Source organism: Balaenoptera acutorostrata, chromosome 18, assembly GCF_949987535.1.
Source record: "Balaenoptera acutorostrata chromosome 18, mBalAcu1.1, whole genome shotgun sequence".
NCBI classification, from domain to species: domain Eukaryota; kingdom Metazoa; phylum Chordata; class Mammalia; order Artiodactyla; family Balaenopteridae; genus Balaenoptera; species Balaenoptera acutorostrata.
The window spans coordinates 29,034,461-29,051,639 of record NC_080081.1 but is presented as its reverse complement, the minus strand read 5'-3'; the positions used below and the strand labels follow the sequence as shown (position 1 = coordinate 29,051,639).

Genomic DNA, 17,179 nt, shown 5'->3' with positions numbered 1-17,179 from the left:
AAAAAAATATATGGCTGAAAGATTGGATGTCAGTCTCGGAAGTTAAGTTGTCAGTCAGGCATAGACTACTTAAAAAAAACTTGTGGGTTGGCAACGAGATAACTAGAAACATCCAGTTTGACTATTTTTAGATGGCTGTCATTTAGGATGACCCAAAACTATTGAAGTTTTGAAGTGTCAGCATGCTTTGAAAAAGATAATATTAGTAACAAAAAGAACAAGAGAAGTGACCTCGTTAGAAAATATTTGTGCCCCAGGTTTTGAACTTTCCTTTGACTTTGAAAGTTGGGATGGGGAGCAGGAGTTCCTACTTGGGCAGAGATTTGATTTTTTGATTGTCTAACTCACAGTTAACTACTCATCATGATGATGAATAGTTTTTCCTAAGTAGCCTTCCTAAGTATCTCTCCAGATTCCAGAAGGAATGGCTTGGGGAAATTGACAGATACTGATTGATGAACTGTAGCGGTATATTTAATCTTCACTGGAATTCGGGCAATCTTTTCCCAGAACAGAATAGTCTAGTATTAGCTGTCTGTCTGGTAGGTAAACGTGTCTGCTTTCTTGGGATTTAATAAACTAAGAACAAGATAGTGGGTCTCCACTTGAATCACTTGCTTGACACAAATTTTCCTCAAATATTTGATGAATTGGAACTTAATAATTAAGCCAGATTGAAACGCCTCATAAGATAATACTATTCCCTGTTGTTCCATAGGTCTCAGGCAAGATTATGCTTCTACTTCAGCATCTGTGTCGAGACATAGTTCCAGTGTGTCACTGAATTCAGGAAAAAAAGGGACGTGTAGTGATCAAGAATACGATCGATTCAGCCTGGAGGACGAGGAGGAATTTGATCACCTGCCACCACCTCAGCCTCGTCTTCCAAGATGTTCACCTTTCCAAAGAGGAATTCCCCATTCACAGACTTTCTCCAGCATTCGGGAGTGTAGGAGGAGCCCCGGTTCCCAGTATTTTCCTTCGAATAATTACCAGCAGCAACAGTATTACTCACCTCAAGCCCAAACTCCAGATCAGCAACCAAATAGGACCAACGGAGGTAAGTTGTATGCCCCTTTGGTATTCGATGTGCTTTGATCTTTCATACATGGTCAAGAAATGGTTTTAAGGTCAATATAAATAACTGGTAAATGTTTCCAAGACTTATTAAGTACATTCTCAGGACCTTATCAGTTTGGTTGGTGTACATTTAAATCTATAATTGACCAGCTTCTGATTACGTGTCCCAGATTTATAGCTTCTGGGAAACCATTGTGAGGTACCAGACTGAGTCAGAAATGGGGAGCATCTTCATGTTGTGGCTGGTAAAGCTGTAGGACAGCAGGGCTGTGGTAGTTGAGGAGTTCCTAGTTCCATGGAGTCAGAGGCACTGAGCTGCATCTTCTCTCATCTTTCTCAAAACCCCCCATCTCTGACGGCCCGCTCCTAGCCCAGAGTGATGGATGGTAAGTGTGGACCCTGGTGCTTGGACAGGATGCTGCAGTGCACATCGAGATTTAGGGGAAGTCTGGGATGTGTCTTTCCCTCTGGTGTCCTGACATCTAGAATTAAGATCTGTGCAGCATTGGGGCTGTGGAAGCTGATATTTGGCGTGGTAACGGCAAGTTGATTTGTCCTGATGGCAGCACGGTGGGTTGGAATATGTGTTGTTCTTTTTTGTAATTTTTTCTGTTTCCCTCTTCATCATTTGTGTTCCTTCCCCACTCCCAGGAGTTATAGATCTTTTTTTTTTTTTTTTAAATCCAGTCCAACCTTTTATAACTTATTTTTTTTTAATTTATTTTATTTATTTTTTATTTTATTTTTGGCTGTGTTGGGTCTTCGTTTCTGTGCGAGGGCTTTCTCTAGTCGCTGCAAGCGGGGGCCACTCTTCATCGCGGTGCGCGGGCCTTTCACTGTCGCGGCCTCTCTTGTTGCGGAGCACAGGCTCCAGACGCGCAGGCTCAGCAGTTGTGGCTCACGGGCCCAGTTGCTCCGCGGCATGTGGGATCCTCCCAGACCAGGGCTCGAACCCGTGTCCCCTGCATTGGCAGGCAGACTCTCAACCACTGCGCCACCAGGGAAGCCCCTATGGATCTTGACTTACAAGAACTAGAGGGAGAATAATCGTGTGATATTCTAAGCCTGGTATGTTTTTGCACTGATGATCAGTCTGACCCTCACACACAAATCCTGTAGAGTATGGAGAAACTAACCATACTTATAGAGCTATAGCTTTTAATTATTCTACAGCAGCATTTCTCAAACCTGGGCCCAGAAATGATCCAACAAATTATTTAAAAATATTGCAAGGCCAAATACAAATCATACTAGTCATCACCTGCTATCACGTACTTAGTGTTTACTTTTTCTTCCTCTGGACTTCTATTATTCATGCTAATTGAGAGACCATTTGAAAATACTTAAGGTTTTATAGTCAGAACTTCTCTCTTTTTTAATACCTTCAGATTTCAAATTTAAAAGAAAACAGTGGCAGGTAAAGTAACTGCCACTAGTGACTAATTTATTAAAGCTGATAATATCAAAGACAATATTTTATGTGCTTAACGAAAATTACAGCATCATTAAAACTGCAGGAGAGGGCACAGAGTTGTTTCTGCAAAGGCTTTTCTTGTCAGGTGTCTTAGAGCATCACATCCTGCCTGTCGAGCAGATGTTCCCTCTGCATCTTGATTAGTATTGTCAGTGGGGTCATCGTCCTACCTTAGAAAAGTGGTATTAACTGACATTCAACACCATGATGAAAAGGGTTAGGTTTCCCTAAATCTGTGTTATGATGGTTCCTGTTAGGGAAGTGGAAATATTTCTCAGCCTGGTGTCTGACTGTGGTAGTTTTATTCCTCTAAAAGGTCTGGTCTCCACACGCAAAGGAAAATGGAATACAACAGCAGTTCTCTGCATTGGACTTCTGACTGATTAACTTAATGGCTGAGTACACAGGCTCTGAAGGCCAGTACGTGCTGAGTTCCCCTCCTGGCCTACCACTTACACCTTTCCCAGGCTTCTCATGCCTCTGAGCTCTCACTTATTTGGCTACAAAATGTAGACAAATAATATCCCTTTCTTAGAAAACTTAGGTATAATTGGACATCAAATCATCTGGTACACGTTCTCCTTTATGTAACATGGAATCCTTTAACCTAAGTTTGTCATAAGGAATAAATGAAATAATGACCATTCCACTGACTGGAGTAAAAATGCTGGAAAAGTTCAAAGTGCTGAAAAAGTAAAGGTGGTCTCCCCAACCCCACTGTTTTTTAAAACTTTTATTAACGTGGCTCAGATAGCTGAGCCTTCATTTGTTACCAGAGGATTATTTGAACAAAATTGTGGAATGAGAGTTGTAACTTTGAAACCAATCTCTCAAATATTTTTCTAAATTATTAAAATAATGTGGATAGAAGAAAACAATTAAAAGTAAAATAGAAGTGCATGTTAATATTTACTACTTCCATAGCTCCTACATTGCCTGGTTTCCAAAGGGATGGCTCTTAAAAGTTCTTGGTATATTTCTGGGGATCATAGGATTAAAAGGAGCATACAGCAGTCCACCCTTACCTGTGACTTCAGTTACCCATGGTCAACTGCAGTCTGAAAATGTTAAATGGAAAATTACAGAAATAAACAATTCGTGAGTTTTAAACTGTGCACTGTCGTGAGTAGTATGAGGAAATCTTGTGCCTTCCTGCTCTGTCCCACCTGGGAGTGAATCATCCCTTTGTCCTGTGTATCCACACTGTGTGTGCTTCCTGCCTGTCAGCGCCTGTATAGGAAGAACATCGTATATATAAGGTTCTGTACTATGGGCGGCTACAGGCACCCGCTGAGGGTGTTGGAACGTATCCCCTGCCCATAAGGTGGGGCAGGGTAGGGCTACTGTATTTGAATAGTTTGCCAGGTATGATAAATGATTAAAGCTTGCAGAACATTTGCTAACTGTGATTTTTAGGGTATGGCAGGGGTTATCAGTGGCATGGTGTAATCAGTGTTAGCCTGAGGACCTCCCTGAACCCTGTATTTACTGTAAGTCTAGATTTAGATGTTTGGTGGGTAACTGGCTGCTGCCTTTATTCCTTAAAGGATTCCTAAAGATTGATAGCAGAAGAAAAGATTGAGAAACAATGGTCTAGACTATAACCCCACTGGGAGTCGGGAACTCCCTTGTCTAACACAATGTATAGTATATATACACAGGAAATACTTGTTCATTCATTCATTCCACAAAGTGGGGAAGGGTGTCCAAGTGAAAGGACCAGCACGCTCACGGGTACAAGAGAGTGTGAAGTATTTGGAAATTCCGTTCTCCACTACGGTTGGCGAGTAGGCTGTGTGGCGAGGGCAGCAGGAGATGAGGCTAGAGATGGCTGCAGAGCCTGTATCCTAGAAGGATCTGTTCTCAGCCCAGGAGCTTGGGCTTTCAGAGGAAGGGGAGGGAGAGTGATCGGAGGGTTTTAGGAAGTGGCTGGCTAGAAGTCACTGGCTGTATGGAAGATGCGGAGGAACAAGACAGGGTGTACAGAGACCAATTAAGAGGATTTTGTGAAAATGTGGGTGACAAATAATGAGGTCTAAACTAGGTGGTAGTGGGAGATTTGTTAAATATTTGTGAGGCAGAATTGACAGGATTTGGGAGTCGAGGGTGAAGAAGGGAGGTGAAACTTGGAAGATTCCGCTGCTCTTTGGATGAGGTGACTTGATGAGTAGGGCTATAATCAAGGGATCTAAGTGATGCAGAAGGAGCTGTGTGTGAAGGGGAGAGAAATGAATCTGGTTTTGTACTTGAATGGGTTTTTACTTAGTATTCAGATGTATCCTTTGTTTTCTGAGCTTCAGTGACCTGATATGTGTACTTTAGTTTTGGGGGTGTGTGTATTAAAGAGAAAACTGTCTACATTGTAGAGTTGCTCTCTTGTGGCTGAATTCAAATCTCAGAGGCACTGAGGTCTGTGTGTGACTGACTCTCTGCTGCCCCTTAGTGGCGGAAGATGTACTCAGCAAGGAAAAAGAAAGGGAAGCATTTTTTCAAGTCTCCAAAGTTTGGTGGTGTACTCATGCCCCTTAAAACTTTCCAGAAGTTAATGTGGTCATGTTGATGTGATGAGTGGATATGTCAAAACATCTCAAGTTAGAATTTTAAGAATTTCTTCCTTTTTTGATACGCTAGCAAAAGATTCAGTAATTGCTGGTTTGACACTTCTAGGTTTTATTTATTAACATGTAACAATTCCTAGCTTTTTTTTTTTTTTTAACTGTAAGATTATTTTCTATCCTCACTTCGATTCAGTTTTATCCACTTATTGTATAGGAACAAACAGCTAATTGATTACCTAATTCCTCCCTCTTTTTATAGAACAAGTGCTTTCCTTTAGCAGTCTGTTTGGTGGAACCTTTCTGGAGCCGTGGGGTGTGTTTGTCTCTACCGGGGGTAATTAGTTAGCTTGCTAGAGTTCATAACACACATGATAATTTCTGTTTGTCATTGAACAAAATATGATTTCTATTTGTATTTACTTTTGAAAGCTAGTGTTTTAACTGGCATAAAAGTTGTGATTTTTAACTTTGTAAAATTCTTTTCTAGATAAGCTCCGAAGAAGTATGCCTAATCTAGCTCGGATGCCAAGCACAACCGCTGTTAGTAGCAATGGTAGTTCTCCAGTCACCGTGCGGAATAGTCAGAGTTTTGACTCAAGCTTGCATGGAGCTGCAAATGGAATTTCAAGAATACAGTCTTGTAGTAAGTATGACAATTTTTTTGTGTGTAATTTTAATTAGTTGTAACACCATTAGGAAAATCATACTATTTCATTTCTTTCTTTCTCTTAAGAACACTACAGGAAACTTTTCTCCTTGTGACACTTTTTTGTCTTTCACCATTACAACTGAGTGGTATTTTCACTGGTGCCTATGTCACCAATTAATAATTAGTAAATTCTATGCAATCCTTTATACCCAGGGATAGCAGTAGAAGCACTAAATGGTGATTGATTTGCTTACTCATCATACAAAAATGTTTTCTTTGCAGATCTGCCTCTTTTTAGCTGTGTACTTGATATGTTTACTCTGAGGAAGGCACACTTATTCTGTGTACTTTGGTCTTGTTACTTTGGTCTTGTTTTTCACCAGTCCAGAGCTTTCCCCTGGCAAATGAAGTTCTGTTTTAGTGTGTCTAAAGTAGGATTCATCTACTTCATTTCAGTTTGCCCCACAGTGTGTCATTCATCCTCTGTATGGTTTACCCAGTGATGAGCAGCATGGTGGAAGTAAAATCTAGTGTGTGTGTGTGTGTGTGTGTGTGTGTGTGTCCGTCCGCTTTGTGTGGGGACGTGCTGGCTCCAGGGCACTCCCCCCCCCCCAACTCATGCTGTCTGTAGGGGTAGTTGGGGTTAAGTCTGAGGCTGACCCCTGGGTGGCAGATGCAAGGTCACAGTCCCAGTATTGATATGCCCAAACCCGGGAGGCCTGAAGTGTGTTCAGAGTGTGTGGCCAAGCGCCATCAACCAGATGTCTTAAGTCTGCACCCAGAAGACTCCTTGGTGGCCCTAACAGACTACCCTGTGTACCTCCAACACATGTCTAGTACCTAAATGATTCACATGTTTTATTGAATCTGTAGATAAATTTTAGAATTGGTATCTTAACAATATTAGTTTTCTAATGCATTAACATGGAACATTCTTTCATTTATTTAGATCATCTTGTCTCTCAAAGTTTTGTAGCTTTCTATATAGAGGTTAATACATCTATAATTTATTCCTAAGTATTTTATTTTTAAAATGTTTTTGTAAATAGTATCTTTTTCAAATTTTAGTGTCTACTAGTTTGCTGGTATTTAGAAATACAATTGATTTTTGTATTTTGATGTTGTATTCAGCAGCTTTGCTAATAACTTCATTTATCCTAATAGTTATAAATTTGGAATATACCCATAACATAATGCATCTGAACACCAACGCATGTTCAAGAATGTTCATAAAACCCCAAACTTAGAAATAACCAAGCTTTTCATCATCAGGAGAATGGATTTTGACATTCATTCAATGGAATACCCCATAGCAATGCAAATATGGATGAATCTCAAAAACATAATATTGAGTCAAAGAAGCCAAAGAAGAGAACATACTATATAATTCCATTTACATGAAGTTCAACATAGGAATAACTAGTCTGTGGTGATAAAAGTGAAAATAACAGTCACTTTGGGGGAGTACTGACTGGGAGAGGGTATGTGAGAGCTTATTGAGGTGCTGGCAGTGGTTCACGTCTTGCTGTGGATATGGTTACATGCGTGTGGTCACTTCAAAATTTCATTCTGCTCTAGGCTTAACATTTAGGTACTTTATGTATATTGTGTTTCAGATGAAATTGGGCCAAATTCACCTGTTGATTTTTTTTTTAAATTAAGACTTTGTTTTTGAGCAGTTTGAGGTTTACAGAAAAATTGAGCGAGAAGTACAGAGTTCCCATATATCCCCGCATGTCCCCCTTCCCCTCCTCCAGTTTCCTCTGTTATTAACATCTTGCATTAGTGGGGTATGTTTGTTACAGTTGATAAGCCAATATGTTGGAACATTCACAGTTAGAAGCTACTAAACTAAGGAACTGTAGAATTGGTTGGAAAGGATCTTAGAGATGATTTGCCAGCCAACACAAGTTTACTGTGTCCCTAAAGCTTGATGGAAACAGAACTCTAGCAGAATCTTACAGAGACCTCATTTGTCATCGAATTTTTTGGCTACTGTACACATACATCAGCATTCCTACATATAGATTTCACCTAATGTATACTTGAACGAAACTAATTTAAGGAAATATTTTCAAGAGATATTAAATAAAACCATAGACGTTTTTTGTCTTTCTTCTCACTTTTTATCAGAGAGATATCTATTGTATATTCTGTGCTTAAGTTCAAAATCAGTTCAACTGTTTTAGGAAACAGGGTCTGTTTGTGTTAACCGCATCACAAGTGTACCAGGCAGCAGAGGCTAGAGTGGTTCGTAAACAACAGGTAATGTTGTATGTGTAAGTTTATGTTAAATTTGTGATTCAGTTTTTTCCTTGGAGAAAAGGATTTATAAAATTTAAAAATTTCTGCCAAACAGTTCATGGTTTTGTTTTTTTTTTAATTTTTAAAAATTTTTTAAATTTTATTTATTTATTTATTTTTGGCTGTGTTGGGTCTTCGTTTCTGTGCGGGGGCTTTCTCTCGTTGCAGCAAGCGGGGGCCACTCTTCATCGCGGTGCGCGGACCTCTCACTATCGTGGCCTCTCTTGTTGCGGAGCACAGGCTCCAGACGCGCAGGCTCAGTAGTTGTGGCTCACGGGCCTAGTCGCTCCGCGGCATGTGGGATCTTCCCAGACCAGGGCTCGAACCCGTGTTCCCTGCATTGGCAGGCAGATTCTCAACCACTGCGCCACCAGGGAAGCCCGTTCATTGTTTTTTAATGTGAAATAGTGCACAATCATGGGACAGTATATTGATGAAGTTCGTAAGGGTTCTTACCCAGAGAGCTCCCTTCATTTCACAGATTCTGCTGCTGTTATCCAGGTAGTACTTGCCGAGTGGTTACTCAGCCATTGTAAGGCTTTATGTGGATTAACTCATTTAGTCTTCCCACCAACCCTATGAAATAAATGTCATAATGAAAATTACTTAAGAAATATGTCTGTAATAAGCTGTTTGTGCCTACTGATGCCACCTGTCTTCCCTTCTATAATTACTATAATTACTGCTATTAAATTGTCCCCTTGTTTTATCCTCATGACACCATCCCCAGTGCAACCATCAAGAAATCCTAATGGCTTCCAAGCAAGCAAGCAAGCAAGCAAGGAAGAAATCCTGTGAGAACTCAGAGATGCTCAGATTTGTTACAGGAAAGAAGGTTGTTGTTCCAGCTGGCTTCTAAATATAGTCAGGCACTCAAAAATGTTGCTGCTGATTGATAGAGAAGGAGACGCTCGTCAAGAAGTAGAATTTTCCAATACTAAATGCAGTCTGGAACTCGTATTTCATTTATCTACATGCATATATGCAGATAAATTTCTATATCTGTAAAACCCTTTCAACAGTATCAGCTTCTTGGAACATAACACGCGTGCAGATAGTGGTAGGCGTTCTCTCATGTGCGTGTCCTTTGTTCTTCTAGTTCCGTCACCGGGGCAGCTTCAACACAGAATCCACAGCGTGGGACATTTCCCAGTGTCTGTCCGGCAGCCTCTGAAAGCCACAGCCTACGTGAGTCCAACCGTTCAAGGCAGCAGTAACATGCCTTTATCCAACGGCTTACAGTTACACTCCAACACGGGGATCCCTGCCCCCAGCAAAGCTGCGGCTTCTGGGGTAACGGGCCGCAGCGCACTCCCAAGACCTTCACTGGCAATAAATGGCAGTAACCTGCCTCGAAGCAAAATTGCACAGCCTGTCAGAAGGTAAGAACCTTTGCTTGTTCGTCTGCATGGCCTCGTTTGCAGTCTGCAGTTAGAAACCACTCCGGGAACCATCCTGACTTTTCCTTTGTCTAACCCTGGTAGGTCCCTCTGCCCCTTCTGGCCTGACTCGTGACCTCTTGCCTCTGGGTTCAATACCTTTTTAATCAATTTTTTTTTTTTTTAAAGTATAGTGTCTGGACTGGGTCCTATCTGTAGACATTCAGATTTAATTGCTTCGGGGTGTGGCTCAGTCATCGGTACGTTGTTTTTTTGTTTTGTTTTGGTTTTTAATTAATTAATTAATTAATTTTTTTTTTTTTTTGGTCTGTGTTGGGTCTTCGTTTCTGTGCCAGGGCTTTCTCTAGTTGCGGCGAGCGGGGGCCAGTCTTCATTGTGGTGCACGGACCTCTCACTATCGCGGCCTCTCTGGTTGCGGAGCACAGGCTCCAGACGCGCAGGCTCAGTAATTGTGGCTCACGGGCCTAGTTGCTCTGCGGCATGTGGGATCTTCCCGGACCAGGGCTCGAACCCGTGTCCCCTGCATTGGCAGGCGGATTCTCAACCACTGCACCACCAGGGAAGCCCCCTTTTTAATCAATTTTTAATCAAAATGGGCAAAAATGTCATTAGGCACATGCACATACACACCCTCCCCCAACAGTCACGATTTTAAAAGCATCTTAGTGATTTTTTTTTTTTTTTTTTTTTTTTTAATGTTTGTGGGTTGGCACTCCTGGGAGGGCTCCTCGAGGCCATATTTTTTATTTATTTTTTTATTTTTGGCTGTGTTGGGTCTTCGTTTCTGTGCGAGGGCTTTCTCTAGTTGTGGCAAGCGGGGGCCACTCTTCATCTTGGTGCGCGGGCCTCTCTTGTTGCGGAGCACAGGCTCCAGACGCGCAGGCTCAGTAGTTGTGGCTCACGGGCCTAGTTGCTCCGCGGCATGTGGGAATCTTCCCAGACTAGGGTTCGAACCCGTGTCCCCTGCATTGGCAGGCAGATTCTCAACCACTGCGCCACCAGGGAAGCCCCTATCTTAGTGATATTTAACTGGGACTTTATTAGCTTATGTTGGTGTAAGTTTGGTATATTCCAGGTAGATTTTTTTTTTTTTTCTTTCAAAATTCCAGCCTGCTTGCAGGGCACCCGTTCGATGATCTTATGGTTGTGGCGGGCCCTTCTTGAACTGGATCTCCTGGAGTGTCTTATGGTTAAAAACAATTCCATAAAAGCGAGTTGAGGACAGAGTAGAAGATGAGAAAATGGCGGCAGTAAATCAACTCCTACAGGAAATTAGGATTTGGAGGAGGAGAGGGAGGGAACCATGGTAAAAGTGTGAAAAGGATTTGAGAACAAGTAATTTTTCTTTATGCATCGGGTAGCTATAAATAGTTTTAATTTTCTGATAAATAGGTGCTCAGATCAAAAACAAATTCAGAAACTATTGTAAAACAAACACAGAAAAGTAAATAATCCTACTATCCAGATAGAAATCATTTTGGTGCATGTTTGTTCAATGCCGGGCTGTGTTGCATTTGTGACTGAATAGAATCACATTATTTGATGTATGTAGGTCATTGTGGACAGTCCATTTATCCTCGGATATATGTCTTCAAACTAACCTCTTGGAAGGGCTGTCACTGCCAGACAATGAGAGGGTCTGTCTGTTTCCACAAACTTAGGCAAACATTGGGTATTATCATTCTTTTTAAATTCTCTGCCAATATAATAGGCAAATCTTTGATTATTTGTAAGACAGAATAACATGGAGAAATTTTCAATTTGTATTCAATTAAGTAACCACTTATGTTTTTAGGCCATTTTTCTCTTGAGTTTATCTGTTTCTTTTTTTTTTTGTAAATTTATTTATTTATTTATGGCTGCATTGGGTCTTCGTTGCTGTGTGCAAGTTCTCATTGCGGTGGTTTCTGTTGTTGCGGAGCACGGGCTCTAGGCACGCGGGCTTCCGTAGCTGTGGCTCGAAGGCTCTAGGGCACAGGGTCAGTAGTTGTGGTGCACAGGCTTAGTTGCTCCGCGGCATGTGGGATCTTCCCGGACCAGGGCTCGAACCCGTGTCTCCTGCATTGGTAGGTGGATTCTTAACCATTGTGCCACCAGGGAAGCCCTATCTGTTTCTGATTTTAAAATATTCTTTATACACTGAGGATATTGATCATTTTCCACTTAGGTTGCAGATCTGCTTGTGCACATACAACATGCGTGGCAACGTGCCGAGACCTGGGCTTTCCATCAGATGAGCACGTGGAAGGCCCAGAAATACGAGGCACACTTGGGAAGGTGCCAGCACGTTGTCACTGCTGCCGTGGCAGAGAGTAGATCAAAGTAAGTGATGGGACTCATGGCATTACTTACAAGCTGTGTCCTTTTTTCATTCCTTTATAGTTTCCTTCAGCCTCCAAAGCCTCTGTCTTCACTCAGCACTCTGAGGGATGGAAACTGGAGAGATGGTTGCTACTGATGCAGTGCTATGTATGTCTGAACAGCTGGAAAGAAGCGGAAATGAGGGTCGTGTTACCTAGCTGGCTGGGTAACAGCGGATGTCGGGATATTCTTTCCCTTCTGCGTTTTAACATATTAACTGCATTGTTTTTCAATGGACCAATCACCAGAGACTAATTATTGCACTTAAATATTTGCCTGAGATACTGCAGCGTTCACAAATCCATGGTTGCAGTATGGTGACACTTAGAGCTAGGAAGTTTTTGTAGAACTGATACGTACCTGAATCCTTTTTGAGAGAATTGAGATGTATTCACCCATAATGCTTTCTTTCTTTGCCGTCTGAGTTTCTTAAAGTAACTTGTTCAATTTACTTACATGTTCTAAACATCTTCCCATTACATGTTCTGTATTTTAATACATTGCATCTTTACAACCAGGTTCTATAACGTATGCTTTGAAGTTTACTTTTTTATAGTTTACAGGAATTTTATTTTTTGTGCCTATTTCTTTTTACACCTACGTGAACCACTATGGAACAACTTAAATTTTGTGCCATAAAAATATTTTTGTGGTAAGGTACTATTTTTTTAGCTCTAGGGATATATCAGCAAAAATCCATCATACAGTTTGAGAGACATAATTTTGTGTTGAATGAGCACAATGTAATCTGGAGCCTTGAGCACTGAGACAGCCAGACAACAGCGTGGAATGGTCTTGTCGTTTTCATTGTTAATTTATTGTCATACGTGGGTTTCATATTTATAATGGCATCACAAGCTCATTGCACTTAATACCTGCAATGTTTGCTACTGTACTACAATTGATTTTCCATACTTTTACAGAAGATGAAACTGTAACATTTTATTAATAATGCTTCTGGAAATGAACGCATTTTAAAGCAAATAAATCTTTTTGATAGACCTTTTACAAAATCCATTTGCACTAATGAATGCTTTCTTACGGTATATGACTTAATATTTGTTACTGTGTACACTGCTGTTTTGGAATGTTCAGAAATAAAGACTATTTCAGCAGTATCAGGTCACGCATGAATGTGCAGCATAAACAGTACGAATACCACACCTACGTTTCACCACGATTGTGAAACTATCGTCATTGTTATGCTCTTGTACAGGGCATTTATACCTGAGGCGGGTAGGCAGAATATTTGCATTTGTAAACAATTTTCTGTCTCTAAAATGCTTGGGATAAGAGATGTGAGGTTTTAGTTTTGCAGTGGGGTTTGGGTACCACTTAGGATGGTCACTAGAACCCAAGGAGCCTCTTGCCCAGAAACCCATTTGTGGATGAATACTGTCAGTGGAGATTCCAATATTTTATGGGGGTTGAACTTGAAGTATTTATTTTCTCAGTGTCAGTAAAATAGCAAAGTATTATCATTAGTCTACACTATATTTGATATACATTGGAAAACTTTTCACCTGAAGTTGCTATGGAAAGGTTAGGTGAAAGGTTTCAATGGTAAGTTTTAAAACAGAGTTCTCCCGAAGGCCATTAGAGATTTTTATTTTTAAGAAGTGTGCCTTTCTACATAGTTCCATGGGGAACTAAAAGACTGGCTTTTAATTAGCCTGTCCTTTAAATGAAATGTGGGCTAGAGGAGGTGAGGTATCAAAGGAGAAGTGATATTTATTGAGCGCTTTGTTAGTGACAAGGACTGTGCTAGAAATTTTTTATATATTTGTCTAATTTTTAACAATCACCTCCGATTACCACTATTTAAAAAATAAAGACCCTGAGCCCAAGGGATGTGACATTAACCTAGTGTAAACATAAAGCTAGTAAATAGTGAAGCTGACTTTTGAATCCAGGTGTATCTGATCTCAAAAGTCTGTTTTTGCCACTACTGTGCTCTTCCTATGAACATATGTAGTGCAGTTAGTACATTTTTTAAAAATGAGTTTATATTCTGCTGAGAAGATGAAAGGATTCAACTCATTTGCAAATCAAGTATTTCATTTATATTCAAAAAAGTCTGTTCAGCCCTTGGAATAAACACCAAAGATCCCTGTATCTTGGAACTTACATTCTAGTTAGGAGAGAGACAGTAAACTACATACAAGTAAGTAAGTCACAGTACATTAGGTCTTAAGTGCTATGGCAAAAAAAGAAAAGGAGATGAAAGTAAGGGGGGAGGTGAGAAAATGGAGATGGGGAGAGATCACAGTATTAAGTAGGGTTATCTGGGTAGATCTCACTAAGGTGACACCTGAACAAAGACAAAAAGGTGTTGGTGATTATTTTCACAGTTCTCCCCAGGATGGTATGTAACATTTATTCCAGATGCACAGGAGAGAATTGAATGTCTTGCATCAATAGATGCCCTAGGGTATGGTCCCCACGTCAGCAGCGTCAACATCTCTTGGAAACTTATTAGAAAATGCAGATCCTCAGGCTCACCCCACACCTATTCAATCAGCCCTCTAGGTGATTTACAGAGCCCCCTCGGAGAAAAGCTGCTGGAAAGGAGCGAGCAGCCTAGGCAAAGGCTTAGGGCAGAGCGTGCCTGGGGTGTTTGAGGAAGAGCAAGGAGGCCATTGTGGCTGCAAGCAGAGGGAACAAGGAGGGAAGCAGTAGAGATGAGGTCTGAAGGGAGACAGGGAAAGATCACGTAGGGCATGTGGGCCGCAATAAGGCTTTTGATTTTACTCTGGAAATGGGAGCTATTCATGGTTTTGAGCAGCAGAGTTTATGATTTGACTTTTTAAAAGCATCACTCGCATTTGGTGAAAATAGACTCTTAAGATAAGAAATGAAGATGCCGCGAAGGTGAATTAAACTATTTAGTCCAGACAAGAGATGATGTGGAACTGGACCAGCAAGATAGCAATGGAGGAGATAGAAATGGTCAGATTCAGGCTGTCTTCTAAAACTACAGCTATCGGGATTTCTTTATGGATTGGATATACTGTGTTAGAGACTGAAAGAAAAACTCCAGGTGTTTTGGGCTGGCAACTAAAAGGATGGAGTTCCTCCAACAGGGACGGGGAAGCTGTGGGTGGAGTAGGCTGGAAAACCATGATTCTGGCTGAGCTCAGTTATGCTCTCCAGGGAGTTCCCTGGCAGTCCAGTGGTTAGGACTTGGCACTTTCACTGTCGGGGCCTGGGTTCGATCCCTGGTCAGGGAACTAGGATCCCATAAGCCACGTGACACATTCCAAAAAAAAAAAAAAAAAACAGTTGCGCCCTCTATCTCATGTGCATTCCTTACACTGTAACAAACCAGGACTCATACAGGAAAAGTGATCCTGAGATGCTTAGTTCTGCAACATGAAAGGGAACTATGGTGCTGAGTTAACACAGACAGTCTAGCCTGGCTGACATTTGTATTAGTTAGCTATTGCTGCATAACAAGTTACTACAAAACTAAGTGGCTTAAAACATTATTATCTCAGTTTCTATGGGTCTGGAACCTGGCCACAGCCTAGCTGGGTCCTCTTGCTCAGGGTTTCTCACAAGGCTGCAGTCATCCTGAGACTCACTAGGGAAGAATCTGCTTCCAAGATCACTCACGTGATTGTTGGGATGATTCATTTCCTTGTGTGCTATTGACCAGAAGGTACCATTGCTTTCTTGCCACATGGACCTCTCCTTGGGCCGCTTACAACATAGTGGCTTGCTTCATCAGAATGAGCACGAGAGAGAGAGAGAGAGAGGTTGGAAATTTTTCTGTTGTAACTTAATTTTTAGAAGTGACGGCCCATCGTTTTTGCCATGTTTTATTCATTGGAAGCAACTCACTATGTCCAGCCCTTATTTAAGGGGAGGGGATTACACAAAAATGTTAATACCAGGAGACAAGGATCATTGGGGCCATCCTAGAAGCTTCCTGGAAAACACTGCCAACCACTTTACTAGATAATGCCAGTCTAATTTCCCATTAGTTGTATTACTGTACATGTTTGCCAGGAGGCTACGAGAATTCCTGTTACTACACATATTTGGTATTGTTAAAACATCTTTAACTTTTAAGTCTGTGGGTATCTAGTTGTGTCTCATGGTTTTAATTTTCATTTCCTTGGTTGTAGTGAGATAGAATATCTTTGCATTTGTTTATTGAACATTTGCATATCATCTTTTATGGATTCCTGTTCAGATCTTTTGTCCATTTTTCTATTGGGGTTTCCTTACTGATTTGTAGTAGTTATTTATATAGTCTGCTACAAGCCTTTTGTCAGTTATGTATGTGTTAAAACTATATCTTCACACTGTGTAGCTTACCTTTTAATTCTTTTAATGAGGTATTTTGATAGAACTATTAATTTTAATATAGTACATATTTACCATTTTTTTAAAAGATTAGTCATTTTGTGTCTTGTTTAAAGAGTATTTCCCGACCCTGGAATCATGAATATAATCTCCTGTATTCTCAACGTTTTATTATTTTGCTTTTCACCTATATTTTATATTGTTCATGTGGATTTATAGTTGTCCTAGTAACACTTACTGAAAACTTTGTCCTTACCTCACTGTTCTTTGTCATAATCAGATGTCTTTGTGTGTGTGTCTATTTCAGAACTGTCTATTCCTGTATCAGAACCATACTGTTTTAATCTCTATAGGCTTATAATTACATTTTGCTAAATAGAGTAGTTTTGCTATCTTTTCCTTCAAGAGTGTCATGGATATTCTTGTCCCTTTGCATTTCCATATGTATTTTTAAACAAACTAGCCAGAAAAACATCCTGTTGGAATTTTGATTGGATTGCATTGAATTTATAATTCAATATCTTGGAAATTGACTGTTTACATACTGAGTCTTAAAAATCCATGAACATGGTCTACCTCTTCTTTTATTGATTGAGGTATTCTTTAATCTCTCTCAATAAAATTGTGCAAGTTCTTCCCAGAGGACTTAAATGCCTTTTGCAAGATTAATTTCTAGGTATGTGATACTTTTTTATGCTATGTGATACTTATGATATTTTTAAAATTTCATTTCAAATGTTTTATTCAACCACCTTAAATTTATCTTATGTTAATTTATATTTAGAATCTTTATATACACAGTCAAAATGTATGAATGTTAGCTTTCTTTCTTTCCTATCCTATATCTTTTCTTTCTTTTTCTTGCCTATGGTCTTCAATGCAGTAGTAAATATAAATGATAATAGATATCTATCTCTTTGCTAATTCAAAAGGAAAGCTTTCTCTTTTCTTACCATTAGGTTTCAAATTTGCTAACAGTATTTTATCATAAAAGAATGTAAATTTTAAACAAACTTTCTGCATCTATTAAAATAAGACTATC

The 17,179-nt window shown here is 40.2% G+C and overlaps 1 protein-coding gene across 2 annotated transcripts in view; it reads left to right on the top strand.

The window, feature by feature from the left end:
• SLAIN1 (SLAIN motif family member 1) overlaps positions 1 to 13,229 on the top strand; it is a 54,602-nt gene extending 41,373 nt beyond the window's left edge. For both annotated transcript variants that reach the window (XM_007186239.3, XM_057532526.1), the window contains 4 exons: positions 719 to 1,060; positions 5,600 to 5,755; positions 9,165 to 9,447; positions 11,848 to 13,229. In XM_007186239.3, the coding sequence (XP_007186301.3) occupies positions 719 to 1,060; positions 5,600 to 5,755; positions 9,165 to 9,447; positions 11,848 to 11,923 (857 nt within the window). In that variant the 3' untranslated portion in view covers positions 11,924 to 13,229. The remainder of the gene's footprint in view (positions 1 to 718; positions 1,061 to 5,599; positions 5,756 to 9,164; positions 9,448 to 11,847) is intronic.
• The last annotated feature ends 3,950 nt before the right edge of the window (positions 13,230 to 17,179 follow it).